The 20,317-nt window shown below is 39.9% G+C and overlaps 1 protein-coding gene across 2 annotated transcripts in view; it reads right to left on the bottom strand.

The window, feature by feature from the left end:
* Positions 1–19,807, bottom strand: part of RFTN2 (raftlin family member 2) — a 64,411-nt gene extending 44,604 nt beyond the window's left edge. Inside the window, exons 1-5 of one of the 2 annotated variants that reach the window (XM_090045173.1) lie at positions 19,402–19,533; positions 9,555–9,716; positions 8,398–8,581; positions 5,350–5,461; positions 3,756–4,071 (exon numbers count right to left, since the gene is read on the bottom strand). In XM_090045173.1, coding sequence (XP_089901299.1) covers positions 3,756–4,071; positions 5,350–5,461; positions 8,398–8,546 — 577 coding nt within the window. In that variant the 5' untranslated portion in view covers positions 8,547–8,581; positions 9,555–9,716; positions 19,402–19,533. Of the gene's footprint in view, positions 1–3,755; positions 4,072–5,349; positions 5,462–8,397; positions 8,582–9,554; positions 9,717–19,401 lie in introns of both variants that reach the window. The other variant, XM_090045172.1, reaches the window with a different exon arrangement.
* Between the last annotated feature and the right edge of the window lie 510 nt (positions 19,808–20,317).

Below are 20,317 nucleotides of genomic sequence, written 5' to 3'. Positions count from 1 at the left end.
ATTCCAATGATTTGCCACTGTGGCAAATTAATGTGACAGCCCTAAGGTGCCATCCTGCCTGACCTCTGCCTGAATTCAAACAACATGGCTGCCTCTCTCTCTCTTTCAAATCTCTAAGCTGCTAAGACCACATCTTTTATAAAAATGTTTCCCCTCATTCCAAATAACAATAATCAGAAGTAAAAAAACAGGCCATTTTCCAAGTCTGAGCCATTAACAGGGTTAAAGCCTACTATTATATAACCTTCTTGTAGTTTCTCTGAGCTAGAAAGATGCAGTGACAACATATTCTTGTGGGGGACACATGGAAATCATCCTGAGACTGAGTGTGAAGAAAATTTGAGCAGGATCAAGATGCCCTTCAGCAAGTTTGTGCTCTCTCTCAGCACCCTTTAAAATTTCTTTCATGTTTTTGCTGTTGACCTCCTCTCCCTGCACAGCCTGCTCTGGTAGATTTTTTCTTCACTGATAAAATCCTGGCCTACTGAAGTCAATAGGATCTGTGTCTTGACTTAAACAGCACCAGGATTTTATGCTATCTTTCCAATCCAGCTCCTGTCCTTCAATGTCCCCTTGCCAGCCTCAAGTAAATCAGCAAAGAAGAAATGCAAAGTAAATAAAAGATAAAAAATTATCTGCATTATTTGTAAGACTCAACAGTCTAGCTGCCAATAGATCTGTCTAACTTTGGGCACTGACAGAAGTGACATTTTGTTGTGCGATCAGTCACTGAAAGCACTCTACAGCTGTGCACTGACCAAAGCACACAGATGCAGAGCACTTTAAAAATGGCCAACTGTGCAACAAATAGGCACTCAAAGCAGAGCACCTTCATTAACTTCTGTTAGTGTGTGCTGGGAGCAGGACTGGGCATCCCAGCCCCATCCTTGGTGCCATCCTCAGGATGGGAGAGGGGGGGTAGATGGGGAGAGAGTTCCATTTGGGGTTTGCCCAGCCTGTGCTGGAGGTTGGAGTGGGTGGATTGGAGCCCCACCCAGTATGGATTTGAGGGGCTTAAATCCACCCCCTCACTCCAGCGCAGGCTGGGTAAACCCCAGAACAGACCTCCTTTCCCTGCCTTCTCCCCACCTCCCATCCTGAGACAGCACAGGAGCTGGGAGAATGGAGTTGGGGCTAGAGGAAGAGGCTGCAGACATGTAGCCTGTCTTGCTGAATTGGCTCTAAAGTAGACCTCCACCCTCCTGATCCAACAGCAGACATCTGTTGGGTTGTGAGAGTCCGTTTAACTCACGACGCTTGCTCTAAAGTGTCATGTATTAGATCAGGAAGCTGCATGTCTGTCAGCACCAGATGTTTACTGTATTTTCAGTTTTTATTTGTTCCTTTGAAAGTTTGGCAATCCCTGATCAGAACTGGGTAATTAAAGTTCCATTGTTTAAAACCTTTTGTTTGAGCTATACTAGATTACTCTTTTTCAAAACTATCGTCTCTTTTTGATGTAGCTTATTGCTACACACATTCACTCTTGACTTTTTAGAATGGTAAGAAGCATGTCTAGTATTTTCTGATGACTCATAAGGACAACAGCAACAGCCTGTAAAGTCACTTCCTTTTTAAACATCTGCCATCTACTTTTTGCAGGAAAGGTGAGAAACAGTAGCCCATTAGACATGGACACAAAATAAAAAGCTATGTATTAGAAAACTGATAATATGTAGTTTATGTTTTGTTCTATATTACGATACTTTGTGGCCTAAAATTTGGCATTCAGACAACAACTTATTTTGGAACAACTGCACAGCTGATTGATTTAGATTAGCATGGCATATTGAAAATAGGTGCAAATCTGCAAGCAGTGTAACATACAATTCATTCACTTTCTTTCAAAATATAGGATTAGTAAAGAATAGGTGTCACATTTCCAGTTTTTGCTAGAATGATATTACCTGCTGTAATTGACTAACAGCTGAAGAAAAGACAGAAAAATTCTAAGACAAATATAAATCTTTGAAGGTACCCATAAGAATTTTGTATTCAGGACATGTCTTGATTGATAATTAGAAATGGTATTAACTTCTCTGACCATATGACTAATTGCTAGTGAAAACGAAAACAAAATCCTGTTAGAAGTCTTTGAAGAGTTCCACAAAAGATCTGAGGAAATGTCTTAGACAATATAATCTTAACTGATTATACCAATATGCCTGTATAAAGTCCTGCGACTAAGATTTTTCACTTCCTAGTTACAGCATTTCTGTTCTGCTACTTTTTATCATACTAATGAAACTTGCATTTCAAATAGGGAGGAAAGAGTTAAGCTGTAATTAATCATGATATAAAAGCTCAGCATGCTGTACAAGAACCACTTGAATTCAAGTGTTAAAAAGGGAAGGGACACTGATTATTTTGGTGCTAGAGCCATTATCTTCCCAGTCCACAAACTAAGGAGGGTGTTTAACTCTTAGCAGGAAGTGAAAAAACTGCCTTTGAATGTAATTAAAAAGTGTCTGGCACATAACAGAAGAACCCATTATACTAAACAGTAATTTTAAAACCCATTTATTAGGTACTAGGAATGAAAGGTAGCCAGTCATTACTTGAGGAAGGAAGGAAGGGTGGATGAGCTAAACAGACCTAACTAAGGAAATCTGTGTGCTTCATCACTTCTTTCCCAGAAAGAGGGTGTCTTCATTAAAAAAAAAAGTATATGGCTAATTTATGTTAGCTAATATATGGTAATTATCATGAAGTAAAATCTTAGCAAGAGCAAGATAATTTTAGATCATGAGCTATTGAGTTAAAGCTGAATCTAGTCTATATTTTATAAACTACAAATTGTCTGTCTTCACTAGGATTTTACCTCGTTAGCTTCTTTGCGTCAGCCAATGTGACATGCATTCATACCTTTTTCCTAGTCATGAGAAGGCCAAAATGACATGTCTTACATCTAGAGCTCTTAATCTTCTTCATGATGCCTCGAATAGAACATGCTGTATATTTTAACAGATAACTTTACAACCTACTTTTGCAACTAATTTTTTTGCAAAATCAACACATTTTTAAACAAAAGCATTTTCTGTTCAATTATTTTAAGCATTTCTTTAACATAATTTTGTCGTTATTATTCTATTTGATTGCATTATCCTTTTGTTGTTTTAGATGAGATCTCTCAGGGTAATACTTGAAGGTTAAAGAATCCAGGATAGATTGCTTTGCTATACATTTCATGAGTTAGAGTGGAACATTCTTGAAATACATCTCTAGCAACTAATAGGTGCCTTTTATTATAAATATAAGGCAATTCAAGGAATTTGGATTATTGTGGTGTAATCTTAAACTTCTGGCTGAATAATTAAGAGTAAATGTGGGACTGATATATCTTGGAAGATCAAAATAATATTCTTTGAATATATGACTTATTTCCCCTTAATCACACAGTGTTTTTTGATGCATGCACCAATTATATCCTTGCATTATTTTAAATACTAACATTTCACTACCTATGTTTTAACCAGCTAGTGTTTTTAATAGCTAACATAAAAAATGAGAAGAGAAATGTAATTTCCACATAGTACTGGATACATAGTATAGGAGACAGAAGTACTAGTTTTTCTTTGCCAGCTTGTTTTTAAAATGAGGCTGTATTTAAATTTAAAGAGGTCTAGTGCCTGTAACACCAATGGTTTATAAAGCAGAATATGATGAAATGTCTTACTTTATATTATTTCTTTAATCTTTTTTTTCAAGAACTCAGTATTATCTTATCCCTGCAATAAGCAGGTAGTGTTTATTACCTTCCCCTTTTCCTGGTCTAGTAGGGCTGGGACTGCCTTCTTTTCCAAATAGAAAATTAGGATCCTGTAACTGTTCACTTTCTGGCTGAACGTCTTCTATTCCACTTTCAGAAGACTGTCCACTTAATGTCCCTTGATGCCAGTTTTTATAGTTCTCATCAGCATGGTCTCTCCTGTGCTCTCTGCTCTTTCTGCTTAGTGTTGATTCAGAATCCACATTAACATCCGTGTTTGTGCCATTGCAGAATTTAGGTTGAGGAAAATGCTGTGTTATAAACCCAACAAATTTCATTCCTCTTTTAGCAGCTTCATTCACCTGTATTTGTAACAGAAAATTATTTTGAAACTCTGAATTTGTCAGTTGTAGATAAGATATTTTTATATTATACATATCTCAAACTAAAATGTTGATTTTTGAGGACACATACCAAAGACCCAATGTTCTTAACTATGGTAAAGTTCTTATATCTATTTAAGGTACCTACCTGTTAGTTCAATCAATTAGCTTATAAACTGTCTGTATGTTGAAATAACTAGGAATTCTGCAAGGAGAGTGACCTCTATGTAGAATCAAGTCAAACTGACTATACTAATGCCCCCTTAAATGTATACAGAATTCTTTATGTTACAGGACAGCAAAATTATGCTTTATGTATAGATACATTTACCATGCATTAAAATTCAGCCACTGCTGAGATCAGATTTGGAGCTATTTTGCAGCAGTCAGAATGATTTAAAGAAGCATTTCCCAAATTGGTTTATGGCCCACAGAAGTAAGGTCAAGTTTCTTGCACCCACCTTCCCACCCTGCCTTCAGCTACCACTGCTGCTTCCAGTTGGTGGTGTGGGAAATCAGCAGCAACTCTTTCAGTCACAACTTTAATGATCCAGAAATCTGAAATATACTCTTCCTTGTATGTCTTTTCTCAGCAGTTAACTTAAACAGCTATATTACTGTAACTCTTGAAATAACAATAACTTCCTGTTTCAGTTAGCCTTCAGTTTAACAGAGGAAGTGAAAATCAAAAGGAACTAAAACTTTTATTACATTGACTTGGAGTTTAGTGTTTTTTAATGACACAATTAAATCTTTTCAGAAGTAATCAAAAGTAAACATCTCTGTAAAATCATCATTTTTGCAGATTGATGTGAGATAGAATCTACTAATATTTATTCTTGCTTAGATACTGCGATTCATCTACCAATCTCAACTTTACTTGAGTATGCTACTTCAGATTTTCATTTAATAGAATATTACATTATAATTCCAGAGGGAGCTCCTGTATGTGCATATCTATATAGTAAATTTATGATTACTGTTGTCTAAACCATGTGCAACAACAAAACAAGGGATCGAATTCCACTCTCAGCAATGTAAATGGCAAAATACTTAGTTCAGTAAGTTCAGGACAGAGTCCTAAATAAAAAAGAATTTCTGAAAGGGAAAAAAGCTCTACCCACTTATTTAGACAAAAGCATTGGCAATTTCTATTAGTCAAAAATCAAGGTTAAACCTTAAACGTTAACTGTAAATACCTACACTACAGTCAAAATCCAGTGAGCAGAGATCTTAAAAAAAAACAACCTTCAATACCTTTTCTAATAGTCCTTTCACTACATCATTTGTCAGTGTTTCACACATTAAAGGACATTCCTCAATCACAAGCCTGGGGTGTCTTTGTCTTCTGGGTGCTGTATGCTTCTGGCTGGAACACAGAAAGAAAGCAGTCTTTGTCAGCAGTTTGCTGCTAACTATACAAATGCTTGTTGCACATAGAATTCTTTTCTTTTTGAAAAAAAAAATATGAACGACATCTTGGCAATACCTTTTCATGCCTTTGCTTAGAACTCATGACGCTCTCCAAGTTTACATAAAGTATCAAGTATTATACAGTCAGGAAAAAGTTCTCATATGTAATATGGGTTTCATTTATGAGTTGTTTGTATCCATTTATTGAAACATATAGCAAAGACATTTCTTTAACAGCAAATGAATCCCAAATGTGGATAGTTGATAGTGGAAATACATAAATATAATATAACAGCATACAATATAAGAACATAAAAGATAGGGTGTTTCCCTATCTGCTTTAATGCCAAAAATAGAAAAGATGCTTTCTTAATGTCAGTAAGTTACTGGTTTGACTTATAAATAAGGAACAACCACAACTATTACATAAAAATGGCTGCATTTTTATATCAGATGGTAATATTTGGCTAAACTGTCATTTGTAGTTAATCAATAGTTGAAGCATCCATATATCTCAAAATACCCAAGTTAATGTTAATAATAATGTGAAGTTACTTGTGATTTTTTTCCCATGTAAAAACAGGGAAGTGTGCAATTGTACCTGGATTACTGAATTCACTGTATTCCAAACCCAACAAAACTAGATTTGCTTCAGCGTCCTTTCATGCAGTCTTTTAGTTTTGAAGGAAACATGTATGTACCTAGTTACTTACCTTAAGCTAACTGGAGATCTTCCTGATACCTCTGTATAACATAGGGTAGAAACAGATGTTGCCTGTTGTGCAGCCACAACAATTTTTACAGAGACACAAATGCAGAACAGACAGACACCACTACCCTTTGTCATGCCATATCACTGGTGTGATGGAAGGTACTAATAAATTGCACCACTTCACTGGGGCTAATATCTATTTGTTCTGTGGTAGTAGAGTGCAGGCAGCCTGGAGCTACCTGTAGCCTAGAGTTGCCCACACTCTACTGCCACTCAGGGGCTTAAGTGGCCCAATTCTGTGCACTCTGGGTAGGATCAGGCCCCTCAAGCCCCGAGACTACTCCCCACTTAGAAATGCACCCCCGCAAGTGGGGACAGACCATACAGGTCCCAGTGTCAGGGCCTGGGGAATCCCGGGCACTCTTGTGCCTTGATGCCAGGAGTCCCATGACTCCATGTTTCCACACAGGAACTCATGCTGATGTGCGCTTTATGTGGCGGTATGGGTCAATGGTATGGGAGGGTGGAGGTGGCACTGGAGTTGGGGAAACCCTGGTGCCCCACTCATCCTTGTTAGGACCTGCAGTGGATTATGCTTCATATAGAGGTATGGGTCAGCCCTGGTCCCTATGCTGAGGCAGAGGGCACTGAGGATTCCCCAGTTGCTGCGCTGCCCTGTGCCAGGACCCACACTGATGTGGGACAAGGGGTGATGTGTGTGTCAGCCAAGAAAGCAGATCAGTTGTAGCTGATCCACTTTAGTTTGGTGATATTTGTCAAAAGACCCCCCACTGTAGGTATATATGTCCCATGCCTGGTAGACTAGAGAATTTTAGCTAGCATTGCTTGCTGGAGGCTGTGCCTGTGCGTAGTATGAGTGAAACCTCTTCATATGAGGCCTTAAAGGCTAGAGTCTAAGCTCAGTTATTTCACAAATGCTGAAATCCACTATGAGGGCTCTGTACCAAAGGGGAAGGAAAGTGGAGCATGGCTTCTGTGTGGTGAAGCATGTCTTTAAAAACTCCACTTGCAGTAGGGAAAGTAACTTATTTTTTTAATCATTTCTCCACATGGATCCTATTGTAGGTGTGTAGCCAGTAATTACTCGTCACAGAGGAAGGTGACAAGTGGCCTAGCTAAGTAGCATCTGCAAATCAGTCAGGCCAGATTGGGAATCTGATTTAAAAGCTCTCTAAGCTGAACAGTATTTTCTAAATGCATTAATAGAGATTCACATAGCTGCTCTGCATATTTCTGCCCTGTAAAACATGCTTATAGAAATCACTAGAGTCCTATTGGGCCGTTTTCCAACTGAAGATGGAAAGGGAAGCCTTCTTAGAGTATTAGAAGTCTTAGTAGCATCAGAAATCCATTTTGCTAGCCCCTGGGTAGAAAATGACTAGCTTTTACTCCTAAAATTTTCAAAGAGTTTATGGGCTTTCACAAAGAATTTTATTCTTAAAAGATCAAGCACAAGTGGATCATGGTAGGCCTAACGTGGAGCTAATAATATTGCCTGGGTTTTGCCTTGCCAATTTTTATGAGTACTCTGGAGATTAATCAGATGGGGGTAAGAAGTACATGACAGATGTTGGCCCTACTGAATCAGAAATGCGTCTGCCAAAGGGTGTGAGAGTCATTCTCTATTTTTCTGTTTTAAGCCATGTCTATACAGATTTCCTGCTGAGACCAGAACCATTGCTAAAAAAAGGCTTGTATGTGTGCCACGCTTGGCAAATAAGCAACTACAGCTTACAGCAGTCCTGAGTATGTGATCCATCTCACACCCAAGCTATCCTTAAGACCAGCAGTCAACAACCTTTTTGTGGTGGTGGGTCAGAATGACTTGGCTTGAGTCTGAGGTGGGCTGATGATAGGACCTGGCTGCTGACATGATTGCTTCTTCCTGCCTGCTGGCTCTGGCATGGGCAAAGCTCCCTGTTGCCCAGCTAATGTGTGGCATGGGCAGGGCAAAGCCCCCCACTGTCAAACTCATAGTAGCCAGATTGAACCCCATTCTAAAGAGAGTACCAAGTAGTAATTTAATTTACCTGTAATGTTTTGGAAGGGGTTCATGGTAAGCTGAACAATTAGCAAATGTTTTAAATAAATACATTTTAATGGGGCAATACATTCTATATTAATTCATTCAAATTCTTTTCCCCTTAACACATTCTTACCTTAATTTGAGTCGTGAGAGTACCACTCGATACATATAGCTTGCAGGAAAATGCTTTCTTCGTCCAATAGGCAGGATAATAGGATGAATGGCTCCTACAACATATCCTTTTATGTAATACTCTTCCACTTTTGATGCTATATCCAACATTGAACTGATTTTGATAACTTCTGGATTTGGGGATGCTAAAGACATTGAAATAATAGAATATATCCACATTATACACATGTATACATTTTTATACATAAAAATAAATTAACCATATTCCAATTCTCATATTTACTAAAACTCTATTCCCAACTATAAAGATATACAAAATACGTAAGTGGCTAGTAGGCTAGGAATGATCTAATAATATAGATATTAACCTACATATTTTACAAAATATGCCAATTCAGTTACAATGCTGCAAAATTCTGCATAAACACTTTCATTTAGGTTTAAGAGTATCTTATTTTGGTTTGGCAGAAACTGATTTCTCATCAAATTAAACTAAACTGAAATAAATACAATGTGCACCAAAATAAGAGGGTCCAGACAGAGGTTATCCCAGGTTTAATAAGAACAGATTAAAAAACACATTTTTATTAAATAGTGCAATATTCTTGTAGTTTGTCACAAAGGCCTTACCAATATAGTCCTTATCACTATAATTCCCAAAGTAAGTCCAGCATCATCCAAAATTTTCTCTTTTGGGTCCTTGCTAATTCAACTGGAAAATTTAGTTAAGTCTTTTTGAGCAAAACTCCCCATTGAAACTAGTGGGGATTATACATAGAAACTAGTAACATAGCTTTTTGCTAGCTCAGTAAGATATAACTTATTAACACATATCTTGATTTTAAGAGAACTTTAGTATTTGCTATTCTTATTAACTTAAGCTGAAGTTGTGGGTGCTCATCATCTTTGAAAACCAGAAAATCAACTAGATTCCCAAGTCTACTTCAGTCTAGAAGTTTGCCACTGCTGCCAGGGGTTATCAAAGTCTCCCTTCAGGAGGGGAAGGTAGTGAACACTCTAAAGTCTGTTATTTGGCCCATGCTTAAGAAGCCACCACCTGATGCTGACTCCTCATCCAGTCATCACTGTCCTGTCTCCAACCTCCCCTTTTTGGCAAAAGTCACCAAATGGCTAGTCACCCAACAGTTCCAAGAGCACCTGCATGCCATCGGTTTCCTGGATCCCTATCAGCGTGGCCTTTGTCCTGGGTTTAGTAGAGATAGTGGTCTTGGTCAATATCTTCACCTGGAGATTGACAGGGGAAATTGTTCCCTGCTGATCTTACTCAATCTTTCTGTAGCCTTTGATACAGTTGAGGTTCTGAAACAACAATTTCATGACCTGGGAAGTAGTTGTGGAACAGTACTAAATTGGTTCTACTTTCTTAGCAGGAAGACCCCAGAAAGTGATGATGGGCATATGCACCTCAGGACTTCTCCTGTGGGCTCTGGCTTGTCTCTCCTTGTGTTCAATATGTATATAAGGCTGATAAGTGAGGTTGTATGGAAATTTGGCATGAGGTGCCTCAGCATGCTCATGACACTCACCCCTGCTTCTCCTTCTCTTCTGACCCTTTCTCAGTGCTTGAGTCTGTAGCAAGAAACCATTTTTTGCCTGCTCCCACCCTCCAATGTGAAGCCCTTCCATATGGCAAAAACCCCCTTCTGCAGTATTTGCTCCCTTTTGGGGGTGCTTTCTCTTTGCTACCTTTTTTCTTCCTCCCTCTTCTACTATTATTATTTTTATAGAATATAAGATGGACTTGTAATAAAAATATAGTTTGTAGATGCTTTTATGGGTATAAAACAGTATTCTGCATCAGTATGTTCCCCCCCACCCATTGTATTTGGTGTGTTTGCTGTATGTGCCATAGCATTTTACACTTTTATGTTTTATATTCTATGCTTTTTAACTTTGTAACAAATGTACTTTAAGTTTAAAAGCACATTGTACAATGTAACAATGTAAGCAAGGGCAGGAATTGAACTGTGGCTTCTCTGTATGGAGCGGGTCCCTGAATTAATCTTGACTGATTGCATAACACAGTAGCTAGACAGGATAACAAGTTAATCAGCAGCAATTAACACCTATGAAACCACAGACTACAGAGAGGAAAGGATCAGTACAGAGCTAGGAACTCCCTGAAATGTCACTGTTAAAGAAAGGTACAGAAGCCCTGGTTTGAACTAACCAACGCTGAAGACCAACTCTTGGGACTGAATACCAACCCCCCTCCCTGATCAACCGCCCCCAGAGCCCTATGCATCACAGAAGTGAATTACACAAACTTCATCAATGGACTCTCGAGACTGCACGTACCTGCAGGTGTGACCCCTGGGGCTGACAGCTGCCATCCAGCAACCAAGAGGGACATCCCATGAGGTCAACGACCCCTGGATCGGGTAAGCCCGAAAATTGGGGAGTCACCAAAGTCTGCCAGAGAGGGATAAAAGGCAGCGAAGAATGACCCCCAATGGCGTACTCTTTGACCTGACCAGCACCCTGCCTGCCCAGCCAGAAGGATCAGCCGACGACCTCCTTTTGAAGCAACATCACATTGAAAGAAGCCTTGACTGGCTAACGACAGTGGACTCCAGCACTTGGGGATAGGTATATCTTGACACCGGTGCTTAGTATTCATAGCTAGCTACTGTGAGTGTGTGCGCACGTGAATGTGTGTGTGTTTGAGGGGATCAGCCCCAAGGTTTACGATTGGACTTTTGCATCCGTCTAATAAACTAGAATTTTATGATGATCCTGTGAGTTGATCCTTTGTAGCTAACAACTCCAGTGGGGGACTGGATACAGGTAAATTAATTGAAATTGAATTCAAACAAGACAGAGGTGATGGTGGTGGGCATACCAGATGCTCAGGACATCTGGGACACCTATCACTGATGGAGTTAAATCTCCCCTTGTTACTTGGTTCATAGTCTTGGAGAGCTCTTGGATCCTCTGCTGCACCTGGATCTTCGCTAGGAATACCTTTCACCAACTCCATCTGGTGGGAGGGCTGCAACACCTTCTTTCATAGTCTGATCTACCCACCATCATTCATGCCTTTAGCACCTCAAAGACAGACTACTGTAATGTGCTCTATGTGGGGCTACCAGAACATGGAGGCTCGCGTAAGGCAGGTGGGTTGCCAGGAGCACATTACTCCAGTGCTCTGGAATCTGTACTGGCTTACCAGTAGCTTTTCGGGCACAATTCAAGGTGCTAGCTTTGACCTATAAAAGCCCTAAACATCCTGGGCATTATGTACCTAATGGAGTGCCTTCTCCCCTGTGCCCCATCATGATCCCTAAGGTCAACCAACAGCAAGCTTCTGCCAGTACCATCAATATACAAAGTCCACTTGGCAAAAAACACGTGGGAGGTCATTCTCAACAGCTGCTCCTTAGCTCTGGAACTCCCTCCCTCTTGAGGCCTGCTAGAACCCAAGTCTGGATGTCTTTCAGAAATGCAACAAGACCTTTCTGTTTGGGCAGGCATTTAGGAATGAAAACTAAGTGGAAATGTTATTTGGTGGGTATCCATTTAATGATGTTATTTATTCTAGTTGGCTTTTTAAGTTTCTGTTTCTCTTGTTATAAGCTGCCCTAAGCCTTTGTTGAGAAGGGTGGCATATCAATCACACAAATAAATAAATATGGAAGAAACACTTCTCACATTGCCCTAAGCTGTTGTCAATATCAAATTTTCTATCCTTTTTCACAACTGTTGTCTTTTCGGGAAGTTATTTTTGCAGAAGTTTGACAGATTCCCAATAATAACAACTGTTACAAGTTCTCGAGTTCTTCCAAGAATTATAACAGTTCTTTTTACATTCCTTTTTCTGGAAGAAGAAAAAGAAATAATAATGTTGTTCAATAGCGTCAATGGATGTTTTAACTTGAAATTAAATGTGTTGATTATTTTTAGAATTTTAAAAACCACTCTTTAGAGAACTGCTTCAGGATTCTCTTGCTCCTTTTCAAGAAAGAAAAAAAGACTTAAACATTGAAAAGAACTTACTCTCCCACTGACTTTATAATCAGCCTCTATATATAAAGAAAAAAGTACATAAAAAGTGCCAGGACAAAAATTCCACTTACCATTCTGAAAATACATTCTTTATAGGTTTATTCAGCCCCCCCCCCCATCTCCTCTGTTGCCCTCTTTATCCTTTATACTTCAGGAAAAGAGAAGTGTGCCACTGGTGACAGCATGTGTTTTTTTAGGGGGTATCATAGAATCATAGAATCAATGAGTCAGAAGGGACCCAGACAGATCATTAAGTCTGACCCCCTGCCATGGGCAGGAATGAGCACTGGGGGTGGGAGGAGTCATAAGACCCCAGCCAGGTGCCTATCCAGTCTCCTCTTGAATACCTATCCAGTCTCCTCTTGAATGGGCATGGGTTATTTATGTTATCTGGCTAGAGTTTACAGTTCACTATTAGAACATACAAAAGACCCAATAGCATCTGACTGCAAAGGAAGAATGAAGGGAAAGAGGGACATCTCTCCATTCCCCTCTCCACTTTGATAAATTAGCTGATGCAATTTAGCCAAATGGATAGAATTCTGTTGTCCTTTTTTCAGCTAACTGGAAGTTTTGTAGCTGCTAAGAGGCATTGTTGTCACTTATGTACAGTTGCAGTTCTATTACATCTGCAATGCGGACATGCAAGTGAGTGCATGTAGACTGAGTGACACAGTAGGCTATACCTGATCAGGCAGGTAGGCAGCTACATATGCATGTCCATTCTGGATCTGTGTCTCTAACTTAGGAATATAAAGATGGCCAGAAAGTCATGACTAATGGGGTATTAGACCCCAGAGAAGAACACCTGCACTTCTTAGTCTCAGTAATTGAATGGTGGCACTCAGTCAGAAAGCTGGAGACCTCAGTTCTAGGTCTCAGAGTTGATTTTAATCTGTACTGCCCTAAATCTCAAGCACAGTACTTTTTGACCACACTGCAGTTTAGGCATTATCCAGCACTCTAGCACTCTTTTTGAAGCTGGCCATCTGGGCAGCTAAGAAAGTGAGAGAACAACCTAGAGCAGGAGTGTCACAACTAAAGCTTGCGGGCCAGACCTGGTCTGCTGAGCTGCTGGACCACCAGCAGCCTACTGGAAGTGGTGAGGCATGGTCTACTGCAGCATCTAGGGCAGGTTCAGGCAAAATACAGGTCAGGCCATTCTATCCAGCCCGCAGAGCCCCTAAAATTTTAGAAAATTAATATTTATCTGACCCTGACTACTTGTCAAAGATGACAGGAGACAGCAACAATAGGACCCAGTAGGAGCTGGCAGCAGGACTAAGCAGCCGCAGCAGCAATTTCAGCCTAGCCTTGCCCTACCCCCATCCCCTCCACCGCTCCCCCCCAGCCAGAAGCCTGTGCCTTGCAGAGGCTTCTGGCCTGGGACCCTGGGGCTGTTCTCACCTCCCTGTGCCGGAGGGAAACTCAGATAAGACGCAGGGGATGGAGGAAGGGGAAGACTGTGCCGGCTTCTGCAGTCTCAGTGATGCAGCTGGGAACCACGTGGTGCTGGAGCGGCCAGCAGGCGGGGGCGGGGGGAGCGGGAAAATGGCTGTGGAAAGCAGGGGAAGGGGCAGCGAGTGGGCGTGCAGAACACACAGCAGCAGCTGGGCAGGAGCACAGGGTCCGCAGGGTGTGGCAGGAACAAGGAGCCTGGGCTGGCTTCCCCCTCTCCATGCTGGCAAAGCCCAGCCTGGATCCACAGAGCCTCTGCTGGCCCACACCCAACCTTGGCCTTGGTGCACCAGTGCGGGCCCCACACTCCTGCCCAGCTGTCACTATGCTCTGAGTGTCCACTTGTTGCCACTCCCTCACCACAGCCATTTCCCTGCTTTCCTGTCTGCAGCTGCTACCACCCCAGCACCATATGGTTCCAAGCTGCGATGTTGGGCTGCAGGACTCAGCAGAAACTGGCCTGGCCCCAGCAATTATCAGCTGGGTCCATATGGTGCCAGCTGGGCCGGTCCAGTTCCTGCTGCATCCTACAGTCTTGGTCTTGCAGCTGAGACATAGTGCCAGAGCGGCAAACGGGGGGAGGGCAGGGGTAAACAGGCAAGTGGCATGAGAAGGGCAGCAGTGACAGATGGGAGGGGGAAACAGTGGTGAGCAGGACCATGGGGCCTGTGCCAGTGCCTCAGGGCCAGGAGCAGCAGGAGCCTGGAGCCCAGGCTTGGAGGAGTGCTGGCAGCTATGGGGGGTGGAGCTGTGGGTAAATCTCCCTCCATGATGCCACAATCCTCCCCAGGCACCCTCTCCCCACTCATTCACAGCTCCCCACAAACCCACACCTCATAGATCCACACCCACGTGCTCCCCCGCCCCACATCCACACCCCCCCAAAATCCCCCATGCCTATCCACCCCCCACAAAACTATACCCACCCACCCACATGATATACAAGAGTAAGACTTAATTTTAAGCTATTATAATATCAGCTCTATGTATACTACACAAACATGTAAATCAGGACAAAAATATTTTTTGATATGAAATTAATGAATGTTGTAGTACATGTTTGATTTTTAGAATATAATTTGGTATTTTTCTGGTTCCAAGATGGCAAACCCCCTTGCTGAAAGGTGTGCTTCTGGGGTGCAAGGGGAGGGACTTCCGGTGGCAAAGGTCAGGGTTAGGGGGTGAGACATCCAGTCCCAAGATGACAATAAGAGGGTGGGCACATGTCAATAGGTGGGGCTACCCTTGCGGCCCTCAATGACTTGCCAAAACTCAGTAAGCAGCCCTTCATGCAAAATAATTTCCCATCCCTGATCTATGGCCTCTTGGCCCTGGTAGACACAGCCATTGACAGTAAAAGGGTAAGTGAGGACTGTGCCACTGCTTGCCCTAACTGCTGCTGGTCATGCTGTTCTGCCATTTTCCCTGCTGATCCTGGTTTCCCTGCTATCATGACCATTGGTCCCACTGCCACTGCCCTACACCCCGTGCCAGATCCAACTGCAAATAAGTCCCCCAGTCTGGATCTGGCCTGAAGTGAATTTGAAATCCCTAAGCTAGAAGATTTATGGCTCTTTGAAATGGATGGTACCTTGGGTTTCGACATGGGGTACAAACTTCTGCGCTGCACTGTTCTCTATTCATTTTATACACTAATAAAATCCAAGAGGGAGGGGTTCTTATTGGATAATACCTACTGTGTGCTGGTCAAAGCACTATGCTAAGATGTCTGTGCTTGAGACAAGCGGGGCCAAGAACTTAGGTCTCTGGCTTCCTGGGTAACCACTCACTTACTGGATCTAAAACACCACAGGGTCCTCCTTTGGAGTTTAACTTCCATTAGCCAGGGTTTATATGACTACATTTTCATGACACACACACAAGTACAGATGTCTTCCTCTTCCACCCATACTGTTTTCTGGGACAAAGGCTCATATTCACATGTACAGTTATAGTTGCATAGGTGATCAGCCAGTATGTCACCTACTGTGCATGTTCAGTCTACGTGTGCACACTTACACACTCACACTGCAGGGAAAATATAATCACATCTTGTGTTTGTGACAAAAATACCATCTATGTTCTATTTAGAGAAATAGAAATCAACACAAAGGAAAATAGAAATCCATCCTAAGTGAACATCCATCCTACTACTAGCTTCCTCCAAGCATACTCTTCACAATAAATCCAATGGACATGTTAATATCTACTGAACAAGCAGCATAACATAGCTCCTATAACATACCTCTCCCATAGAAACAAGTGCATGTGAAACATGATCATCATTGACTATTACACATAGAGCCAAATGTCACTACTATCGCAAATTTTAAGCAACATTTTTATCCCCTTGGGTTCTCTCACAACAGGTGAGATTACAGTTACAAATTATATCTGAGTTTGCTCAGCTTCGAAATTTGCTAGCATTTTTTTAAATATCAAATTACACACGCACATGCTCACATACATACATATACATGTATATATGTGTGTGTACATGATTGTGTATATATACACACACATACCTTTTATACAAATACTTTTATAGTGTGTGTATATATACACATATACGTTTATACACAGTGTCTATATATACATACACACATATATATACACATATACATGCACACATACATACACACAGTGTTTGTGTGTATAAAAGTATATGTCTAAAATGTGTGTGTGTGTGTATATATATATCATATATAATAGAAAATATATATATATTATGGTCCTGTCGCTTTGTATATATATTCAAAGTGACAGGAGCATCATATTGTATATAATTTCAACATACAACAGGATACAAAGAAACACGGGCACAGGCTCTTCCCCCTTTTTCCAAATAAAACAGAAAAGTGAAGTAAGCATAAAACATTGCATTGGGAGAACTTCGGTTCTCCCCCAGTAAATGTTTGAAGTTGAGCATCAAAAATAAGTTATCCACGCTGCTTATCTTAGAGATGCCTCTTAGGTCTGATGGTAAAATCTGGAATAAGGAATGGACACTTAATAAATACATTTAAGAAATTCTCTCTTTTATTCTAAGAAAATGAAAATTGGCCTCCTCTCCCTACTTAAGGATTCTCCTGGTATTCTCCCATAGGACATAGGGGGAATGAGGAGGAGAAGGAGAGGCAAAAGCACGTATGTTCAGGTGGTTAATATTCTTTTGGGGATGCAAGCCAGCTGGTTTAGGTTAGAGCAGCCCTTAGCTGCCATAACCAGTGCCAGGGCTTGGCAGAGAATTAGGGGCCTGTAAGACTCTTCCTAGTAGGCCCTTCTTTCTGTTTCTTCTAGCATAACTCTGGCACACAACTCTGGCACACTTCCATCTCAGGATATATATATGGCTACAGAAAGATTATAGAATTAAGATTTTAAAAATAGTACTTAGGTCTAGAATATCACTCCATCAAGTAGGACATACTGCTGCTGAGAATGATTTTGCTCCCCAGACCAGTGGAGAGTGAGAATGCTATGGAGACAGCACATTTAGCTTGATGAAAGGGTGACATTCATTTTGCTCAAAAGTTTAACTGAGCTCCAACTAAAGCTTGATGAACTCAAGGGACCTGGTATAACAAATATGTCAAATAGAATTGAGTAGTTTATATCAAGTATAAAAAGTACAGGTTCAACAACATCCTTAAATCAATCCCCAAATTTTATTATTAAGCAAAGTTCACTATAATTCACTATATAGAGTGGGGACAGGTGTGTACTGAGATAATGCAGGCATACAGAAACATAGCTTTGTAGAGAAGAAACTCAAAAGAAAAGGAATATTGGAATAAAAATACATATTCAGCCAACACTATTTTATACATAGGTCCACATTTTCAAATCAAAGTGCCTTAAGTTAGACTCCTAAACCAATTTTTAAGCAACTAAGTAAAAGTGATTTCTTTTTCAATGCTATCAAGGACTCAGAATTCTCAGTGAAGTTAGAGGAATTCAGCATCTCTATCAAACCATTTTTAGTCAAATAGTTAAAGAAGGATTCAAAAGCCTAACAATTATGCTCCATGGCTTGAAAAATGTGGCCATAATTCTTTTGAAATACGACACTGGTCATCCCAATGATACAAAGGCCATCTTTTCCCTCCACTCCAAATATGTAAATGTGTTTTTAACACTGAAAGCAACAATCTTCTTTACAACAAATTCCTTCCATTCACTTCCATAAAATTTTACTTAAGTAAAAATATAGTATTTAGAACACAATGAATATTTAAGAAAATAAAAGTTAATTTTAAAGAGAAGTAAATTCTACTATTCTTCAGATTCATAGTGATTCGCCAGTAGGTTATTAATTTATGCACTAGAGAACCCAGCTTTAGTCTCAGAGTACGTTACTTCTACTTCTCAAAACAAAGAAGTTTTGTTTCTTGCAAATGAATAAGCAACTCATCTTTATTATAATAAAAGCTCAAAATACCATTAGATGTCAAATACTAACATTTTGTAGTATTATGTTTTCTATTCATCAGTAAGTCAGTCATTCATGCAGTTTTGTTAGTCATCAAGACTAATGTTTCTGTGTTATGCATATTAATGTAATTTGAGAATTCATAGATGTCAGACTTTTATATTTATTAAACAGTTGCTGTATGAAGTCACATAAGAGTCACTGTTCTCTTCTTTCAACTCTTTGGATTTATCGGGTCACTTATTTTAAATCTCTACTGTCAACTTTTAGCAAAAAATGTTACTTATAAAAATGTGAAATTGTACAAAGTGACTCCACAACAGAGCTATCTGTTCTCAGAGGGTAGCCATCTGGGCTTGTTTATTTGCATTTTCAACTTTCTGGAACATGGAGTTACTCTGTTTAGAGATGGGACACCCTGAGGAAGTTCCCCACAGATCACTGTCTGCCTCTAACTGTGCAGACAAGTTTTAAATTTATTTTAGTCACAATTTTAAAAGACCATTTAGCAGGTACAAAGATGTTTGGAAAAAAGGTATTTAAAATGAGACTCAGTATCTGGTCTTAAATACTCTTCCTAATGTTTCTGCCAATAGCCTAAAAATCTACTTCCTTGTAGCATGTAAACAGCAAACTAACAAGAACTATAACACTCTTCTTAAGGGAGTTAAATACATTTAAAAAATTAGTAATTTGGGGCCAGATTCTGCGATGCCTATTCATTCTGAGTAGTACTTTGTTCTGTGAGCAATTTCACTGAACTCAGGCAAGTGTTACTCAAAGTAAGTAAGGATGAAAGAATCTGACTCATAGGAAGCTAGGAAAATCTTACAAACAATCTTTTTGTTCAGTTTTCTTAATCTAGGCAATTGTGTAATTGTTCCTTTTTTGTTATAAACACAACTATTTCAATTATAGTTTATTCCAATTGAGTACTTTACTCTTAATATTTTGCAATAAAACTCTGTACTAGTTACATTTGATAAAGTATCAGAACTTCATTTTATCTTATTTTATTAAAAACTGAAAAATAAAATATAGTTCCCCATTTTGGAAAAAAACCTTAAGATAAAAATAGAAGAAAAATACCTTCTAAAGTAAAATCCAGTAATACATATTCATAAGCAGAGTCTGTCTTTGTTTCAACTTGTGGTCTCTTCAATGTAGAAAATATTTTTCCAGGGCTGCTATCATCTGGGTCTTCTAGCTTTCTCAATCCGCACCCCATGGCAAAATCTGCAAAGAATTATGTTGCAGGAAAGGGAGAGGAAGCAGCAAGATCTGTTGCACTCGCTGAAAAAAAAAAAGTAACCAACTAACTGCCTTGGATTTTGTTTAGTACTAGCCATAAATATAAAAATACAAAAATTTCATCTTCAAAATTAGAAAGTGAAGGCATTTGCTATTCATTTTTACATTTAAGAATTGTATACATAAGGACTTCAAACTATGAGCTCAGCAAGAGTGGGCTTGATCTTACAGAAACATACGAGCTGCTACAACTTAGCAGAGATTTTCCATGCCACGTCAATTTGCAGCCAGCCCCCTATCAGCGTTCTCTTGCAAAGGACACCAATAGTGCTTTGTCTGTTCCTCTTGGCTGGCTGATAAGGAGGCAAAAAAGAACTGAAATAGAAAAGTCGAAGGGAAACTTACATGTAATTACTTACCGTCAGAAGATCTATTCAGATGCAGTAGCAAATGAGAGAAAAAAGCAAGTAAGATGGAATGAGTGACTGAGAAAAGAGAGTTTCAACATGGTTGGAGACTAAAATCATTTCCAGAAAGGAAGTCAGCTTCAAGAGGAAATAACTTCTGGCATCTCAAAGGGGAGGAAAGTAAATGAAAGGCAGTTTAAACTCTATTTTAGATTGGAAAATTTAGTTCCTATTTCCTTTCCCTAGGAATTTTCTTTCAAAAGGAAAATCATATGTGGTTGTTTAATATTCTTTTTCTTGGCAAAAAGAGCATATGATTACAGTAAAAAGTAGCAAAGAAAATCAAG

This window comes from Crocodylus siamensis, chromosome 4 (assembly GCF_052110815.1).
Source record: "Crocodylus siamensis isolate JL-2025a chromosome 4, ASM5211081v1, whole genome shotgun sequence".
Lineage (NCBI taxonomy): Eukaryota > Metazoa > Chordata > Crocodylia > Crocodylidae > Crocodylus > Crocodylus siamensis.
The sequence above is the reverse complement of the archived record's forward strand: the minus strand, read 5'-3'. Positions and strand labels throughout refer to the sequence as shown.